A 19475-nucleotide genomic window follows, 5' to 3' on the forward strand; every position below is an offset into this window, starting at 1 on the left:
TATTAGTATTTTATTTGAGAAGTCCAAAAAATAAGTACGTATAATTATTTTCCAAAAAAGGTTTACCACCCCATTTACGTAATATATGCCGGACTTACCTTTTAATAAGAAAAATTGTGTTTATTTCGAATCTAAACCCTATATTAACAAGTTTAGAGTACACTTTTCATTGTCTTGTTTCGTTCTTTGTAAGGATTCGAATACGAACACATAAGTACCCATAGTATGGCTGATATCGTTACTAGACGGACTTACCTTAAACTACACGGGAAGTCCGTCTACTCGCCGAATTTTTAAAAATACTATTGTTTTTGCTTAATTTATGATTATAATGATCTGTCACTATAGCCTTACTATTATATATGAAATTCTTCATCGTATGTGATTACAAGCGGTCACGTAAGTGAATAATTAACGGAACTAGAATACTCCAATGTAAAAAATTAATAAAGTATGCCGGTCTTGCCCACAGTCACCTTATCAAAACTAACCGCCGACACGCTGTTGGTGTGTCCGCTCAGGAACCACATCTGCTTGCTGGTCCAGTGCTGGATGCAGACCTTGTTGCCCATCGGGTATATCACATGGTCGCCGTCGGGATGTACTTTCAGGCCGCGGATCGCGGAACCTGATGAAATTGTGTCATTTATTTGTCTCGACATTTTTGAAGAAATTTTTAATTGCATTGGCGAGTGTAGGTTTGGGCGCCTTTATACTTTAATGTGGACGTCAAGGGGACGTTTTAGTGTCCGCATAAAGCAGGGGGCCATAGGGTTAGGTGGTGCAAAAGAAACAGTAGATTCCGACCACGCTAACTTTGCAGTAAGAATGCATACATATCCCTATAAGATCTGTAGGTACTTAACACTTAGCATCAACAGTGTGGTTCGAAGGAATTCAGATTCCCTAGAAGTGTTTATCTTGCCCCGGTGTTTCTCTTAGCCCACCTGACCTTATGAGATTGTATACAATCACGTAGACTGTAGTAGTCATAGTGCTGTTCCCTCCCTTTCTGATTTTCCCCTTTCCAGTGTCCCTTACGTGGATTAAACAAACACCTGCAGGAGTTGCTTATTATTCTGTCTCAAAAATACTGTTAACACTATCAAAAATTAAATTCCGTCTTATCAGTTTTTTTTCTTTAATATTTTGGCATTGTGCTCATTTCATGGAGATATAATATATGTATTATTAAATAAGGTACAGGACCTATCCACCTAACCCGAATAAAAACTATTTTAGAAATAAAATTAAATATATCTTACCATCAAACCCGATTATGGCATATGTCTCCAAATTCTTTACATCCATTGTTAACTAAATTAATTCACTAGATCGTGTACTAAATAAAATAAAAAATGTAATAACTAAAGTTTAACGATCAGAAAAACAATGCTTTCTGCCAAATTGACACTGTTTATTTTTTTGCCGGTTGCTAGGTTACAGTTTGTATATAGATGTAACAAGTAGGTTGTTGTTCTTACGGCATGTGGTTTATGGTTCCAATTAGTAAAATACCGGCCAAATGCAAGTCGGACTCGCGCACGTAGGGTTCCACACAATTATCTATAAAACCGGTCAAGAGCATGTCGGGCCATGCTCAGAGTAGGGTTCCGTATAGTTACTCTTCCGTCACAATAAGCTAAACTGGAGCTTAAAGTATGGTAGATTGTTAACCAAGGGATGAACTGTGGGTGTACGTCTTTTTACTATGAAGGGGAAACTTTTTGCGATAACTCAAAAACAGCTAAACTGGTCATATCCGCTATAGTTTTCGTTTAAAGTCTTTCTCAAGCTCTACGTCCAAGATTTTTTTCATATTTTTTGGATTATGGTTCAAAAGTTAGAGGGGGGGGACACATTTTTTTTTTTCGGAGCAATTATCTCCGAATATTTTCACTTTATCAAGAAGTGTTTGTTGAAGACCCTATTAGTTTTGAAAGACCTTTCCAACGATATCCCACACTGTAGGGTTGAAGCAAAAAAAAATGTTCACCCCCACTTTACGTGAAGGGGAGGTACCGTAAAAAAAAAAATTAGATTTTATTGTACGACTTTGTCGGCTTTATTGATTTATATATCCATGCCAAATTTCAGCTTTCTAGCACAAACGACCACGGAGCAAAGCCTCGGACAGACAGACGGACATGGCGAAACTATAAGGGTTCCTAGTTGACTACGGAACCCTAAAAAACGGCAATAAAAACGTTTGTTATATGGGAGCCCATTATTTTATACTTTTATTTTTATGATAGAGGAATTAGTACCTATTTGTTGATATAGCGGCAACAGAATTTCAATTGTCTATCACGGTTCATCAGATACAGCCTAGTGACAGACGGACGGACAGCGGAGTCTTAGAAATCCGTATTTCTAACATTCTGTTATACCATTTGGGTACGGAACCCTAAAAACAGTCATTCACTGTGTAGCACATTTTTGTAGCCAGCAAGTTATTTTGAGTTTACTGGACGGCCCTAGTAGTCATTTTCGATAGTTACGTCCTTCTTTACAAAGTTACCTTAGGTCTCTTTTCTAAGTAATAAGTATTGATTTTGGTGTTGAGACTGTTGAGCCATTACTTAACCTTTTCACCGCCATTGACTGGATATAAAGTCAGTAAGAAATGTAAGAATGCAGCCCAAAATGCCAATATTCTTAAAGAAGCAATAGTTTCAAAGTTGTAATGAAATTTATTTATATGAAATCATTCATTATTCACTATTAGTTACTACAAAATTACAGTTCATTCATCTTATATTTTAAATACAATTGTTTGTATAGGTATCAATCACACCGCTTATATTTGATAGAATTTAAGGGTGTATACCCATCTGTCCCCGCTCCATGTGACCACCGCCATAGAAGAGGCAGGCACAGATGGGAATACACCAATTTAACACATTCACTGCCAGACAAAAAACGGCGCACTACCCCAGAAACCGGTGGTCTATAGCTGCGTACAAAACAACCCGCCCAGCGGGTTGTCCGGCATCTGAACAAAGTTCACGAGCGCCCACCAGGTGGGTTCCCGGCAGTGAATGTGTTAAGTCACACATACATGAATATGTCCTGTGCCAACAGCAGGATTTTATATATCAGGTAACAAGTTAAGCAGGTAATTACTAAATTTACCATAAGATTTTTTCATGATATTTAGCCCTTATCATGTACTTTTTTTTTAATATCATGTACTTAAATAACTCAATTTATTTACACAGTTTTCTTAAATCAGAATTCTTGTTATTCTATGTCACCTCAACTCTCCTGCCAATACTTTTTTTTTCCTTAATGGCTTTTACTCCTCGCCAATTTTAGTAAGGTGGATTTTGCCAATGTCAAGGTGTAGACTTTTGACCTACCAAAACTTATTCTAATATAGTTTGTGTCATCCACAAGCGGATTTGTCCATAAATCATAAAAATCTTTATTTGCAAGAACACGGTTTAAAGGGCTTAAAAATAAACAAAAGTTTCACGTGCTCAACCTGCATGTGCAAATTTTAGGTACATGCAACGTGCCAATTTAACCTTTAATAAAATAACATTTCGAGTCAAGGCACACATCTCCATGAATGACACAATCTATACTATCAATCAAATTCTATATAAAAAAAAATAGCCACAACTGATTACGAATATATTATTTTAGGAGTAGATTATAGATATAATTAGAGTTTCCTTTGGGTTATGTTCATTTGATTCCATTCCTTGTTATTGTTATTTTGAAATATTTAAAACTGCATGTATTATTATTAAGATATATATAAATAACTAATTTGCTACACCCTGACAGGGTTCATGTTTCATATATATATTATTTTGTATGTTGTACATGAATGCAATAAATAGTATGAGTATGTACTACAGAACCTCCTCCTATGAAATTGAAGTCAGTTAAAAATAAAGCCCTGGCTAGGCAACCATGGATCTGTCATACATTTGGCATGCCTTCTTATGCTAAATATAATGCAACAGTGCCAAAATATCCAGAATTTGCTAAAAAAAAACAAGGGTTGAGCGATCACACCTGATAAGTCTAGTGACAAACCCCCTTATTCACAAACATCTAATAAAGTTGACAAGCCGCTAATATTCGTTTGTCCCTTTCCGACATTGGTATGATGGAAAGGGACAAACGATTATTAGCAGCTTGTCAACTTTAGTAGACTTTTATGAATAAGGGGGTAACTAGCTAGACCAGCCATTCCCAAGAAACATAAGAAGACATGCTCACCGTGTAACAGGCACTACTAATAATATTTCATGATCCTTATTTAATTTAAGACATCCAAAAGGTGGGTTTCAAATTTGGCAGTTTTTGTTAGGTTGATCGGAGCCCAGTCAACTTTGGGAAACACTGATCTAGATTGTCTCATACCTGTAGTTTTAATGTCTAAAACTTTACAAAAATCAAATAAATTGCTGTAGTAATAATTTAAATGCAGACAGAAACAACGTAATCCTAGACAGAAGCAAATGAAAAGTCATATTTTTTCACACAAACTGACCTAGCCTTGAAATAAAACGTAGCATGTTGAAAACTTAATTAATGTCTTATATTTTGTATGGTTATCTTCAGTCCCTTGATAGCTAGTTCATATGTGACTGGATTACAGTTTCAAGCAAGTTCTCCGTACTGTTTTGGCCGTATTGTCAAGTTGTGATTTGACAGCTTCAGCTTGTTGATTCAGCTCATTGGTCATGTACTGTTTCACCACTGAAAGGAATTCCGAACACTGCAACAATCATAAAATTGTGTATTACTCTCAGAATACGATCAACTTCTTAAAAATCTTGCAACTGGCTTAAAATTGACTCATTTAACTTGTTCACTTACCAAAAGTTCGTCCTCTTTCTTTCCAAGCTGTGCAAATGCGCACTTTGGTGCATGGCTTTTGTGCTCCGACCAAGGGTCATCGTTTGGCTCCCAACCATCCAGCTCCTTGCCGCAAAGAAAACACTTGGCGGCGTCAGCATCGTCGTCTCCCGTAGCAACCGAATAAAAACCAGCTTCAGCCATGTTTCGGACGTTGCATCTGTTTGTATCGTTAAATGGCCAGTTTTTAAAAGTTTTCACTCTTTCATCAACTGAGAATAGAGATCTACTTTCTACGCGTATTTCGTTTGTTTTCATTTTAGCAAATTCAGAAGATAAGGCGAGTTTGATTGTTTTCGGCAGTTGAAATTTTTTGATTTAAACATAGTTGTCAAACACCAAAAAATTGCCTTCATATAAAATATTGTCTATGATTGACAAGTGTATTTTCGTATTATGAGAAACTAATATATCTACAACTACAAGGAAAATGAATAAAATACAATATTTTGCGTTAAAAACAATTACTTGCTGGTCAAACTAAAGCATAATAGTCACTAAGATACCATTATACATAAGCAAAAACTCTGTTTTGAAAAAAAAAATTGTAACTTAGCAGACAAATACAGCCACTGACTGTCAATATAAAGATTCAAAGATTCAAAGATTCAAAGAATTTATTTGCATAGAACACAGTAATATAAAGGTCTTACAAGATAAAAGAAAATCCGTGCATTCAGTCTGCATGCAGGCGTGCAAATATTTTAAAAAACAGTCAATATATATAAAAATAGAAACAAAAATTTAAAAATATCAAATTTACACAATGTCAAGTAAAATAATAATCGAGGGTCGAAGTTAAACAAAATGTCAAAGTTATAATAAATAAAATAGAATTTACAATATTTCCTGAATATGAATGTCAATTATCAACTAGAAATTTCAGCAGCATGTCAGTTGTGATCTAAATATTTTTGTACACTATAGAAACAATTATCAAGAAGCCAAGCAGTCAGTTTATTCTTAAATCTATTTCCTTTCAATAATTTGATGTCATTAGGTAATCGATTATATATTACTATACACATGTTATATACATTTTTTTTGTAAATAATTTTATAAGCTCGTGGTTTATGTAGCAAATTCATAATATTTGGTCGGGTCTGTCTGTGTATCACTTCCCCACGTTTTTTGAAAAAAGGTCTATTGTTATTTACAAACATACATATTTCTTTTATGTATAAGCAGGGTAAGGGGAGTATCTGCAATTTTTTAAACAGTGGAAAGCAAGGGTCTTCAGGCCAGGCGTTACAGATAGCCCGAACACATTTTTTCTGAATAATGAATGCTCTTTCAACATCGACAGACCATATAGACCATAGAGCACCAAAAAGTATTTTATTTTAATATGATTTTTATCAAGCATATGCGAGGTTTTTTGCCGAGACATTTCAGACCTTTGTAAAACTGTTGTTTATCCTTCACATTAAGGACAAATTTTATATGGCAACAATAGTTCAACCAATCACCTTAGAGCGTCACATTGGCCAATCACAGCACAAGAGACAATTTCCGATCGTATTCCGAACCGAGCTTCGTCGAATCGTCGACCGGATTACTCGAACAATACAATCGAGCATTACATTAGCCAGTTTAGCTGTTTTAGTATCGCTGAAGTCTGCAGGCTTTTATTTGCGATTTCATTTCTATACAATCACATAAGACATTGTAAAATCACGCAAAACCAACTGAAAAACCATTCCTTTATTGTTCATATAGTCAGTATTTACGAGTTCTTCCTATAAAATAACGAACCAAAGTGCCTACCGTAACTACCGTTTAGCTATCCTCTGTTATCTTTCGTAAATAATTAGCGCTTTCTTTTGTTTTCGTGTGTGTATTGTGATTCCCGCGGGTTCTGCGATGGTCGGAGCTGTTTTCTAGCACAGTCCGGATTTCAAAAGTATTTTGGTGAGTATTTTTGCTTATTTTTTGCATATAGCGGTTTGTCAATTATCCATAACGAAAGTAAAAGGAGAAGTATTAAAATTACATAAATTTGCTTTAACCTTTTAGGCTTTAGGATGTACTACTATGTTTCATAATTATGCAAAAACATGTAGCGATTAATTCAGAACACGTGCTATTTTGGCCTGTATTTATTTTTATCAGTAGTTAGGTAATTCGGCCTTCCGTGTTATGATTTGAATAGCACTAGCACAAAATAATTAGATTTATGAGAAACGTCCATGACTTTTGTTTATATTTAAATCTCTTTAAGCTCAGGGCTTTGACTGTCTATTATTAGCTGCTTATCATGAATGACCTTATTTCTAACTATTAGAAACAAATTAAATTACTTTTTCAATAATAGTTTTATTTCTGTTATTTCCAGTAGACAACTAGTATATAAATTAGAAACCGAAATGAATATCATTTATGAAGAAAACATGGCCAGGGCCTGCAGTGTCCAGGGCTGGAAACTAACCAGCATCCTTCTGCTGTCATGGTAGGTACCTGAGCCTCTCGGCCACCAGGGCCACAGCAGCATGGCTAGCCTTAAATCGCCTGAGTTATTTTGGTTAGGAGGTCGAACCATAATGTTCTACCTGAGATTTGGACAGAGGGCACCATAAGCCCTCAGTCAATTTCATATACTTGAAAAAATTCGACCCATGCCACTGTGATTGTGGCCGAGAAGCTTAGGCACCTGCTGCGATAGCACATGAACACTGGTTCGATTCCAGCACTGGGTACTGGAGGCCTTGGTCACTGTTTCATTGCATATGATATTTAATATAATAATAATAATAATAACGTTTATTGCCTTCACATTGGTGTTCATACAGATGTTCTTAATGAATAATATAATGTTTCACAATATGACACCCTGTAAGGGTATTGCAATTTTATCTAACACTAACACATGAAACAATTAAAAAAAAAAAAAAAAAAATAATCTGTTTATTTCATATCAAAAAAACATGCATTTTTCTAACTTAACTACTAATCTTAACATAGCTACAAATTACAGAATACACAAAAAAGTTAAATAGTTTATATGCCTATTTATGGTATTTGTTATCATCTAAATATTCTTGTAAAGAATAGAAACAATTATTTATTAAATAAGTTTTCAAGCTATTTACAAATTTATCATATTTTGGTTCTATCGCTATTTCTTTAGGAAGACTGTTGAAAATTCTTACAGATATGTTTATACCTTATTTCTAATGGCATATTATGAATTTTTTGAAGCAAAAATACCTTTGTAAATAAAATAAAAAGTGTGTCTTGTAACAATAATAGGTCTTACAGAAAGTTCTTGAAGCTTTATTTTAGGGTGTTCAAAAATAATTTATATGAGTCCCCTTCACTGCACTCCATCAGCCAAATCATATGATATATATGTATGGTTTTCAAGCCTGGAGTCCTTACTTTTCCAAGGACATTGAGATGCTGGAGAAGGTACAATGGAGTTTCACAAAACTGCCAAGGCAACTTAAAAACAAGCCATATGAAGAGAGATTAAAGGAACTGAAACTCACTACTCTAAAGCACTACAGAGAATGTGGTACTATGACCTCAAGGATTTCCAAGAGATGTTCAAGCGCAACAACAACAACCATCTGCGAGGTCATCACTTAAAGCTAGAAAGGCATAGGTCTCGTAGTAACCCATACAAACACTTTCTGAGCAACCGAGTAGTGAGGGCTTGGAACAAACTCCCAGAAGACGTGGTTTAAGCACAAAATGTGTACCAGTTTAAAAATAAATTAGACAAGCATATTACTACTCATTCATAACTATCTTTATGATTACTGGATACAGGTCATATCAGTTGCTATAACTGCCTGTCTGCTTATTAAATAATAATAATAAATAAAGGGAATAATAATAAAATTCATCTAAGAATACACAACCAATACTTGGTGCGTTGACTGTTATGATGTCCGACTTTCAATCCGAAGGTCACGGGTTCAAATCCTGGCTCGTACCAATGAGTTTTTCAGAACTTATGTACGGAATATCATTTGATATTCACCACTAGCTATTTGGTGAAGGAAAACACAAACACAACTGCGAAGAAATACAAAGGTGTATGTGAAGTCTCCACCCTGCATTGGGCCAGCGTGAGGACTAAGCCCTATAGCCCAACCCCTCTCGAACGGGAGAGGAGGCATGTGCCCAGCAGTGGGATGTATATATAGGCTGTTTTCTTTTTTTACACATTGATTGCCGGGAACCCTTTTGGCAGGTTATCTATTATTAGTTGCTTTCCTGTACATACTTGTACATTCCATCCTAAAAAACTATTGAATTTTACGAGGCCGTGCCGTACAGTTGCAATCGTGGCCCACAAATGGTCTCGCCAAAAGATCAGCGCTGACCTTCAGGTCAGCATTATGCTCAGGCGAGCCCATTTCGCCCATTTTCGTGGTAAACATATTTCAATATGTTTTAAGAGCCCTTAATCCTTGGAGCGTTCTCCGATTTCACGAAATAACGCTCGATAGATGGCGTTGGCGCTCGGTACGCGAGCGCCGGCAACGCGACGCGCGTTTCAATGCAGACTAGAATAATCTTGATAGTTTTCAATATAATTTCAAGCAACATTAATTTTAGTGTCATATGATATCATATGGGCACTCTTTATTTTATTGTATATGCACAGTAGTTTTTTTTTTTTATGTACACTACTACTAAGTGTACAGACTACAGAGTGTACTATAACCCTTGCTCTTTATTCTGTCTCTTTCACACCAATGGAAAATGAAGAAGTTACTAAATGACTGCAGGTATAAATAAAGTATATTAGTGCGATAGAGAGACAGATAGTGTTTCGTTGTCGTATCGTAAACGATTGGCATGTTGGCCACACACTTGCTTAGTGCCTAGCCAAAATACCAATCGTTTGCGTATATTAGTGCGATAGAGAGAGAGTAGTGTTTCGTTGTCGTATCGTAAACGATTGGCATGTTGGCTACGCACCCATGATACCTAGCCAAAAAGTCAATCGATTGCGCATATTAGTGCGATAGAGAGACAGATAGTGTTTCCGTGTCGTATCGTAAACGTTTGGCATGTTGGCTACGCACACATGCTGCCCAGCCAAGATGCCAATCGTTTGTACATATTAGTACGAGAGAGAGACAGATAGTGTTTCGTTGTCGTATCGATTGGCATGGTGGCTACGCACCCATGCTGCCTAGTCAAGATGCCAATCGTTTGCGCACATTAGTGCTATAGAGTTTCAGTGTTATTTGAAATCACGTTAGGGTTTGTATTATTATTTTTGACCCGAATGAAGTCCATCCAGGTTCTTATGATGGAGTCAGGAGTTGGTCACCAGAACTCCTAATCTACTCATTATAATTCCATCGTGCTTGGGCTCAAAAGATTTGCCCTGACGAACACCATCGATCTAGATGAGGTCCAGGGTCTCATGACGGAGTCAGGAGTTGGTCACCAGAACTCCCCAGAACTCCTAATCTACTCATCATAACTCCATCGAGTTTGGGCTCAATAGATTTACCCTGATGAGCACCATCAATCTAGATGAAGTCCAGGGTCTCATGATGGAGTCAGGAGTAGGTCACTAGAACTCCTAATCTACTCATTATAATTCCATCGTATTCGAGCTCAATAGATTTGCCCTGACGAGTACCATCGATCTAAATGAAGTCCAGGGTCTCATGATGGAGTCAGGAGTTGGTCACCAGAACTCCTAATCTACTCATTATAATTCCATCGTGTTTGGGCTCAAAAGATTTGCCCTGGCGAGTACCATCGATCTAGATGAAGTCCAGGGTCTCATGATGGAGTCAGGAGTTGGTCACCATAATTCCTAATCTACTCATCATAACTCCATCGTGTTTGGGCTCAATAGATTTGCCCTCACGAGCACCATCAATCTAGATGATGTTCAGGGTCTCATGATGGAGTCAGGAGTTGGTCACTAGAACTCCTAATCTATTCATTATAATTCCACCGTGTTTGGGCTCAAAAGATTTGGCCTGACGAGTACCATCGATCTAGATGAAGTCCAGGGTCTCATGATGGAGTCAGGAGTTGGTCACCAGAACTCCTAATCTACTCATTATAATTCCATCGTGTTTGGGCTCAAAAGATTTGCCCTGACGAGTACCATCGATCTAGATGAAGTCCAGGGACTCATGATGGAGTCAGGAGTTGGTCACCATAATTCCTAATCTACTCATCATAACTCCATCGTGTTTGGGCTCAATAGATTTGCCCTCACGAGCACCATCAATCTAGATGATGTTCAGGGTCTCATGATGGAGTCAGGAGTTGGTCACTAGAACTCCTAATCTACTCATTATAATTCCATCGTGTTTGGGCTCAAAAGATTTGCCCTGACGAGTACCATCGATCTAGATGAAGTCCAGGGTCTCATGATGGAGTCAGGAGTTGGTCACCATAATTCCTAATCTACTCATCATAACTCCATCGTGTTTGGGCTCAATAGATTTGCCCTCACGAGCACCATCAATCTAGATGATGTTCAGGGTCTCATGATGGAGTCAGGAGTTGGTCACTAGAACTCCTAATCTACTCATTATAATTCCATCGTGTTTGGGCTCAAAAGATTTGCCCTGACGAGTACCATCGATCTAGATGAAGTCCAGGGTCTCATGATGGAGTCAGGAGTTGGTCACTAGAACTCCTAATCTACTCATTATAATTCCATCGTGTTTGGGCTCAAAAGATTTGCCCTGACGAGTACCATCAAATTACCATTATGATGAATAGATTAGGAGTTCTGGTGACCAACTACTGAGTCCATCATGAGACCCTCGACTTAATCTAGATCCATGGTACTCGTCAGGGCAAATCTTTTGAGCCCAAACACGATGGAGTTATGATGAATAGACTAGGAGTTCTGGTGATCAACTCCTGAGTCCATCATGAGACCCTGGACCTGATCTAGATTGATGGTGCTCGTCAGGGCAACTCTATTGAGCCCATACACGATGGAGTTATGATGAGTAGATTAGGAGTTCTGGTGACCAACTCCTGACTCCATCATGAGACCCTGGACCTCATCTAGATCGATGGTGCTCGTCAGGGCAAATCTTTTGAGCCCAAACACGTTGGAATTATAATGAGTAGATTAGGAGTTCTAGTGACCAACTCCTGACTCCATCATGAGACCCTGGACTTTATCTAGATTGATGATGCTCGTCAGGGCAAATCTATTGAGCCCAAACACGATGAGGTTATGATGAGTAGTTTAGGAGTTCTGGTGACCAACTCCTGACTCCATCATGAGACCCTGGACCTCATCTAGATCGATGGTGTTCATCAGGGCAAATCTATTGAGCCCAAACACGATGGAGTTATGATGAGTAGATTAGGAGTTCTGGTGACCAACTCCTGACTCCATCATGAGACCCTGGACCTCATCTAGATTGAAGGTGCTCATCAGGGCAACTCTGTTGAGCCCAAACACGATGGAATTATAATGAGTAGATTAGGAGTTCTAGTGACCAACTCCTGACTCCATCATGAGACCCTGGACCTCATCTAGATCGATGGTGTTCGTCAGGGCAAATCTTTTGAGCCCAAACACGATGGGATTATAATTAGTAGATTAGGAGTTCTGGTGACCAACTCCTGACTCCATCATGAGAACTTGGACTTCATCCGGGTCAAAAATAATAATGCAAACCCTAACGTAATTTCAAGTGAAAATGCGTTTTTCAGAAAATCGCAGCCAAATAACACTAGACCTTACTCATAGTGTTGTGTTCCTGCCGGTGAGTAAGGTTGCCAGAGCTCAACGAGGGGCGGGAGTATGGTCGGCAACGCGCATGTAACTCCTCTGGAGTTGCAGGCGTACATATGCGGGCCGTATGCTTGTTTGCCACCGACTTAGTATTAAAAAAAAAGTAACATTGAAAATCCATCAATAAGCGAGTCTGTTAGGCATACTGTAAAAAATGAACTTTTATTAAGATTTTCTAATCGCAGTATATAGCCCTTCTCGGAACTCGGTAGCTGATTACGATCGCAACGAATGCCCGACAATCGAGCACAGGTCCGTCCTCTAAGCGCGCTCCGCGCGGACTGAGAGCGGGGCGTCGCTGCTGCGTGATTTATACGTGTTTTAAAAAAATATAAATTTACGGCAATGTAGGTCCCATAGTTACGATTTTTTTTTTATAGGTTAACATTAAGTTACAGTTTGCTATAATATTATTTTTAAAGCAAAATATGCGTACAATTTGCGGAAATAAAATATAATAAAACCCTGTTTTCGCCAAAAAAATGAAGAAAACTCGGAAGGTATTTTATCAGTTTTTTCAAATGAATCTTCGATTGTTAATTATTCCAGCCCCTCGTACGAGATATGTTGAATCAAATTGTAGTCATTCATGTACCAAATGATTCTTGTTTATAGCAAAATTGAGAACCGAAACGCCACATCTCACTGCAAAATTTGGAAAAGACTCCCAAAAAACCTCATTAAAAAAGAGGTTTAAAAGAGAAAATGAAAATTTGAACTGTTGGAGCCCCTAGTTTAGGAAACGATTATTTAAGTACGTTATCAGTTTTTGAATAAATACTAATAGTTACGTCGTAATCTTGAATGAAAAAGGAAGCATTTTACAAAATACGCTCGTCTGTAGGAATAAGGACTCTTAATCTTATATTTTTTTGTAATATATATACTTCTGTATGTAAATTAAGTTTTACCACGAAATAAATGATTTAGTGAGTTGATTATGATTAAGTGGTAAAATGTGTGTTCCAATTTAGCAAAGAATTTCAAGGAAAATTATAGCGAACCTGGCCCCTGGTCGGTACAGCCATTTTTGAGTTTGTGCAAAAAGTTTATTTTGACGGACGGGTAACTACGGAAGCCTACACTGAGCATGGCCCGACATGCTCTTGGCCGGTTTTTTTACAATTTGGATCACATTACATCTTTCACAAATCAAGGTAAAATACCTACATAAATAAATCCCAACATACCCCAGAGATTATGAGCCCCTCCATCAAAACTTTGAAGCCAGTTAAGCAACAAGTTCACAAAGTTCTTTTCCTCATCGCCCTACGCGTCAACATTTCCATCCTCACCACTTAGATGGTTGGCAGTCCTCAACTGTGCGTTTGTCCAGAAACATTCTGCCTTGCACAGCTAAACTGTGAAATGAACTATCGCCTGCGGTATTTCCGAACCGATACGACCTTTAAACCTTCAGGAAAAGAGCGTACTCCCATCTTCAATGCCGGCAACGCCCTTACAATCTCTCTGGTGTTGCAGGTGTCCATGGGCGGCGGTAACCGCTTACCATCAGGTGATCCGTCTGCTCGTTTACCTCCTTCATCATAAAAAAAAATAAAAGCAGCCAGTTTTTCGTTCATGCGCAACACAATTTTATACTCGTAATAAATATCGTATAAAGCAAATCTTAATCCCCTCAGAAACTACGATAACTGGAAGTTATTCCATTTGAGTCGACGCTAAATCTGCGTGATTTATTACTATGGCCCGCGATAAAGAACCAAGTTGGTACTATAAAAATGGCAGTAGGGATTTGGCGTGTGCCAAATGTGAATCTTAAAAGAGGTCTTCCTGTTACAAATGGCGGTGTCTTTTGGGTTACCCTTTTGACTTGACACAAGTAGCAAAATTCACCTTATCTCTTCTTCCTCCTGCCCTTATCCCACGTTATGTGGGGTCGGCACAACATGTTCTTCTCTTCCATTCTCCTCTATCTTTCGTCACCTCAGCACTCACTCCTTTCTTTCTCATATCCTCTTTCACACAATCTATCCATCGTTTTTTGGGTCTACCATCCGCTGTCCGTCCATCAATATTCATTCCTAACATTCTTTTTCCTATATGGCATTCATCCTTCAGCAAATTCACCTTATATGGTTTCTATATGTGTTTTAAGCCACAGTATAATAATTATCTACTTTTTGTAATAAGTACATCTTCGCAACATGTCCGAAAGGCAGTACTAATCACAGTCGTAATGCGTAAGTAATCAAAGGTCCTCGAAATAATGCGACAAGGTCCTAACCGAGGTCCAATACTTGAACCATTTAACCCGTCTATATCGTCTAAAGGACCTTTGCTAAGGTTAAACGACACGTAGTACGGTCAAATTAACTCAAATTTCACTAAAGTCAGGAACTAATTCTAAGGACTAATAAAATCACTACGGATTGTTTTGTATGGGCTAAAAATCGAACTTTATACAATCGTTACTAAATTCACCCCCCCGGAAAGGGGTGAAATCGGCTGAAAATAATGTAATGGTTGTAACTAAGAAGAGAAAAAAGGTGTACTCGGTGCAATTTGGCGTACGTTTTACAACACTTATATCTAAATTCGCACGTGTTATTTATGTTAATTTAAGCTACGGAACAGGTAAAAAAAAAAACAACATACAAAAAAATCTATTTTGGCCATTGCGGGTCTGGGGAAAGTAATGTACTCGGTGCAAATTGAGTAAATAATTAGAAAAAATATCTAAATCCAATGTCAAATTCGCACCAGGGTGCGACACCCGGAAAGTAGTTTTTCATGTTTTACTGTCGTTGTACTTCGGGGGAAATTTTAATACTATTGGAGATTGATGCAATCATATTCATTTGATTTTGTTTACATTCGCACCCCATAAAAAATTGGCATTTTTATACGGAACATGCAGTTTTGTAATCAAGTACCAAAAACGTAGAGCAATAAATACACAGAAGCGACAAGCGCGTGATTAGTGGCAAGAGAAGGAACGCGCGTAGATGCACCGACGAAGCACGGCTCTTGAGGCACGAGTAGTGGCATGTACCTACTGCAAAAATAGTATGATTTTTTTTTCTTTTATACTACGTCGGTGGCAAACAAGCATACGGCCCGCCTGATGGTAAGCAGTATCCGTAGCCTATGTACGCCTGCAACTCCAGAGGAGTTACATGCGCGTTGCCGACCCTAACCCCCTCCCGCCCCTTGTTGAGCTCTGGCAACCTTACTCACCGGCAGGAACACAACACTATGAGTAGGGTCTAGTGTTATTTGGCTGCGATTTTCTGTAAGGTGGAGGTACTTCCCCAGTTGGGCTCTGCTCTAGATCTGGAATGACATCCGCTGTGCTGTGCCCTACCACACAGAGCGAGATGACATTCACAATGCCCATACCTCTCGTAAAAGGTTTCTAAGTATGCAGACAGACAGTCAACAAATTCAATACAGGTACGCTCAATGTTTGTTAAATTCGAAAAATCGCGTTTTTCCATATACTTACGAAAACGTTAGACTACTTAGTTCACTCAATGATTGTTTAAAACAATAGTTCCGTTTTAATGCCAGAAGAAAGATTTGTGCTCGTTGCCCGTCAAAAGTGTCAAACAAACTGTCTCGGAACAATCGCTGCGCGTAGGGTTTGAGATCCGGATATCCGAAATATCCGGATATCCGTCAACTATGAGATCCGGATCTAGCGGGTCATAAGATCCGGATATTACGGATCCGTTAAATATGGTTATTGACCTATAACCGAAACAATTTTCTAATGAAATTTATGAATAATTTTGTCATTTAAATATAGTATTTTCATATATTTAAGCAATTCAAATACTAACAGCACATCAATTTTGATAAGTACATCATGTCACGCAGTAACTTTATACAATGAATGCGAATGTTGCTTAATGCAAACATTAGATCATTGGATATCCTGATGACTTGGGGCTATAGGCTCAAAACAAAAGCGACCTGGAGGCCAAGGCTAGGATAGTAGAGTAGGAAGGAGAGAAAATTGGTCTGATAATCAACCACTAGAATATCTCCAAATGAATAGGGCTAAGATGGTCGGCTCTTTATCATTTGTCATGAAGGGCATAGTGACAAGTGATAAAAATAGAACCATGCTGCCACCGCAGATCGAAAAGAAAAGACTTACCTAAAGTAATCGGGAAGAGGAGATAGATGTTCGAATCCAAAATGCCCTAAGATGCTCAGCAGCGCTTCACCGAGTTCTAGTATCCAAGCTGATCAGTAGACTGTCCATGAGTCAAGTCTATAAGACAATAATTAGATTTTGATGAATGGCATCGGTAAGTATTACACTTGGACTCTGAATCAGAAAAAAAAGAACAAGTTCTTAGTTAAGAAGACGAAATTCTGGCGGAATATTCTGGGACCTATCAGAGATGAAGATAGAGAAGATGAAAGCGTAGGAAAAATAGGGAGCTAGAGTAGCTAGTTGCGGCACCCAATATAATTAGCGAGATTATAGCCGCACGACTTCGCAGACTTGGTCACTTGGAGTGGACGGGAGAGAATCGGGCTGTGAGAAGATAGGAGCGATGTAGCCCTAAAACGCCCTCGGAGTATCCAACTAGCGTGGAGTGGTGCAGAATAGGGCAGAGTGACGTTGTACTTGTGTCAAAGGCCAAGATTCTTTTTGGGTCACTGATCCAGTGAAGTAAGTAAGTATTGCTTTCATAGTTAGTATTTCATGACGAATGAACACGAGGTGAGGCATTGGATGTATTTCCAACTATGCACCAGCTAATCAAGATATAAACCCTCCTTATTAAGTACGGTTTTAGAGATAACATTATGTTAGCTATTATAATAATCAAGTAATCATTTAAAATTGGTTGGGATAATATCATTGTATTATAACATAGTTAAAAACGTTATTTCTGTGTTATCTAAATCCATTTATTCGGATATTTATTTTGGTGGATATTCGAATAATTAGAATATCACAATATTCTAATTGCAAACCCTACATATAGTAGTGACACCCAGTAGTGACACAAATAGGTAATGTAAATACTGCGAGGAGGATCTTGTTTAGGAAATAATCGGACAGACAGACGGACATGACGAATCTATAAGGGTTCCGTTTTTTGCCATTTGGCTACGGAACCCTAAAAACAGAGCGATCGAGTATATTCCTTCAACAGGATGCTCTCTTACAGCATATAAAAAGGGCTTAACAGACCCACATTGGGACCAATTTACCTGAATAGCGACCCACAAATGCTAGATTCTTGCAACTAGGCTTGGCGAAAGAAAAATGATGGACCAGCGTACACCTCTTTGTAGAAAACCCTTCCTGATGCTAGTCTCAGCTGCAAGGAGCTATTGTCTTGCAAGTGCAAAGAACGCTGTACAGGCTGTGGGTGAGTAAAACACGGATTTAAATACACTATGCTTTGCGCATGCGAAGGTGCATGCTCTGGGACAAAATAACACGTAAAAAAAAATTTTTTAATTAGTGTGTAACTTTAATTAGCTAGATCCGGAGTAAATTACAATAAAACGATCTCAGTATTCTTAATTTTGATAATAATACTTTTATCGAAAATATTACTTTACTATAAATATCGTTCAGCAAGTTACCTTTACTTAAACATCATTTGCCTTGCAAATTGTATTGAAACAGCCATCTAGTGTAGGAAATAAAGGTAGTGGACCCCGCAGTAACTCCTCTGCCAGAAAAAACTTTACAGTATGATAAAGTATCAATAAATAAAAAGTATTGTCTTAATTTCCAAAGAATAATAATAATAGGATTTAAGTAAATACCTAAAGTATTAAATCGTTAATATCTTTTTACGGAAAAATGTTCCGTTCAAACTTTCTTCACCAGACATATTCATGTAACGTATTACAACAATATATGAAATATCCAAAAAAATATCCCAGCAGAAATACCAATATTAATAAAATATAATTTTTGGACGTGTCTTGGACCGGAAAATTACTCCGTCTAATTTTTTCACTGGAATGCCATTTTATTGCCGTTTTATAGCTACAAAATGAAAATCTAAAAAAAAATCCATGTAACTATACTATTTTCAGAAATTGCCTTTTTACTCGCTATGAAAAATTTCTCTATCCATTTTATTTATTGAATTAAGATCACAGTTTTATTTCCATCCAACTATAAAAACATCCAAAAAAATAACGAGCGTATTAAAAACTTAACATATCGGGAGCAGTGTGTAGGGAGCGGGGTGTACAAGCGGGGTGCGGGAGCGGTACCGGCCGCCGCCAGCGCGCGCGCCGCGCCTACCCGGCGGTGGCAGCTTGCTTCTTCTCTATTCATTCGCGTATCGCCTAGGTGCATAGGTTACTGTTTTAAAAAATATTTCTACTTGTTCCTTTTTTGACCTACCTAATGCCTGCCTGTCTGTGTAGTACCTACCGTAAGTATAGTCTCTATCGTACCTACAAATGAAGTAGGTAGGTTATGCGATGTGTCTAATTGAAATATTTATATTCTTAAATTCAATTTATTCAATTCGAGTCGTACGTATTAGGCCACCAAACGAAGGAAAAAACGGGGAAATAATTCGTGTATAAGCGAATTTTGGCATAGTTGTAGATAAAGGTACCTTACATAACATACTGAAAGTACTGATAGATGGGGGTGGCGCTATTGTGTACGGGGGAGGGAGGGTTTAAATGTCCCTTTTTTAGTTTATCTTAAATAACTCGTGAACGGTGGCCCATATCAAAAAATGATCTATCACGCAAATCATCTATATAACATTTCCTACAAGAAAAATTCAGTACACTTTTTACTAGGATCAATATTTAAAAAGATATTAAAGCGGGAAAATTAATTAAAATCAATTTTCTGGTCCATTTCTCTATATTTTCG

The 19475-nt window shown here is 37.9% G+C and overlaps 3 protein-coding genes across 5 annotated transcripts in view; 1 reads left to right on the top strand and 2 right to left on the bottom strand.

The window, feature by feature from the left end:
- Positions 1-1548, bottom strand: part of LOC133521813 (cilia- and flagella-associated protein 52) — a 355058-nt gene extending 353510 nt beyond the window's left edge. For all 3 annotated transcript variants that reach the window (XR_009799942.1, XM_061856886.1, XM_061856884.1), the window contains exons 1-2: positions 1266-1548; positions 492-628 (exon numbers count right to left, since the gene is read on the bottom strand). Coding sequence is in view for 2 of the 3 variants with exons in the window: in XM_061856886.1 (XP_061712870.1) it covers positions 492-628; positions 1266-1311 (183 nt within the window). In the remaining variant the exon portion in view is untranslated. The remainder of the gene's footprint in view (positions 1-491; positions 629-1265) is intronic.
- Positions 1549-2673: 1125 nt separating this feature from the next.
- On the bottom strand, positions 2674-5210 carry LOC133521808 (baculoviral IAP repeat-containing protein 5). The gene is made up of 2 exons (XM_061856878.1): positions 4840-5210; positions 2674-4738 (listed from the first exon to the last, which is right to left on the bottom strand). Exons 1-2 carry the CDS (start codon positions 5134-5136, stop codon positions 4613-4615), a joined length of 423 nt encoding a protein of 140 aa, XP_061712862.1. The 5' UTR covers positions 5137-5210; the 3' UTR covers positions 2674-4612.
- A 1048-nt stretch (positions 5211-6258) lies between these two features.
- The window catches only part of LOC133521814 (uncharacterized), an 85303-nt gene continuing 72086 nt past the window's right edge, over positions 6259-19475 (top strand). The window contains exon 1 of the mRNA XM_061856887.1: positions 6259-6789. The gene's annotated coding sequence lies outside the window, so the exon portion shown is untranslated. The remainder of the gene's footprint in view (positions 6790-19475) is intronic.

This window comes from Cydia pomonella, chromosome 10, assembly GCF_033807575.1.
Source record: "Cydia pomonella isolate Wapato2018A chromosome 10, ilCydPomo1, whole genome shotgun sequence".
Lineage (NCBI taxonomy): Eukaryota > Metazoa > Arthropoda > Insecta > Lepidoptera > Tortricidae > Cydia > Cydia pomonella.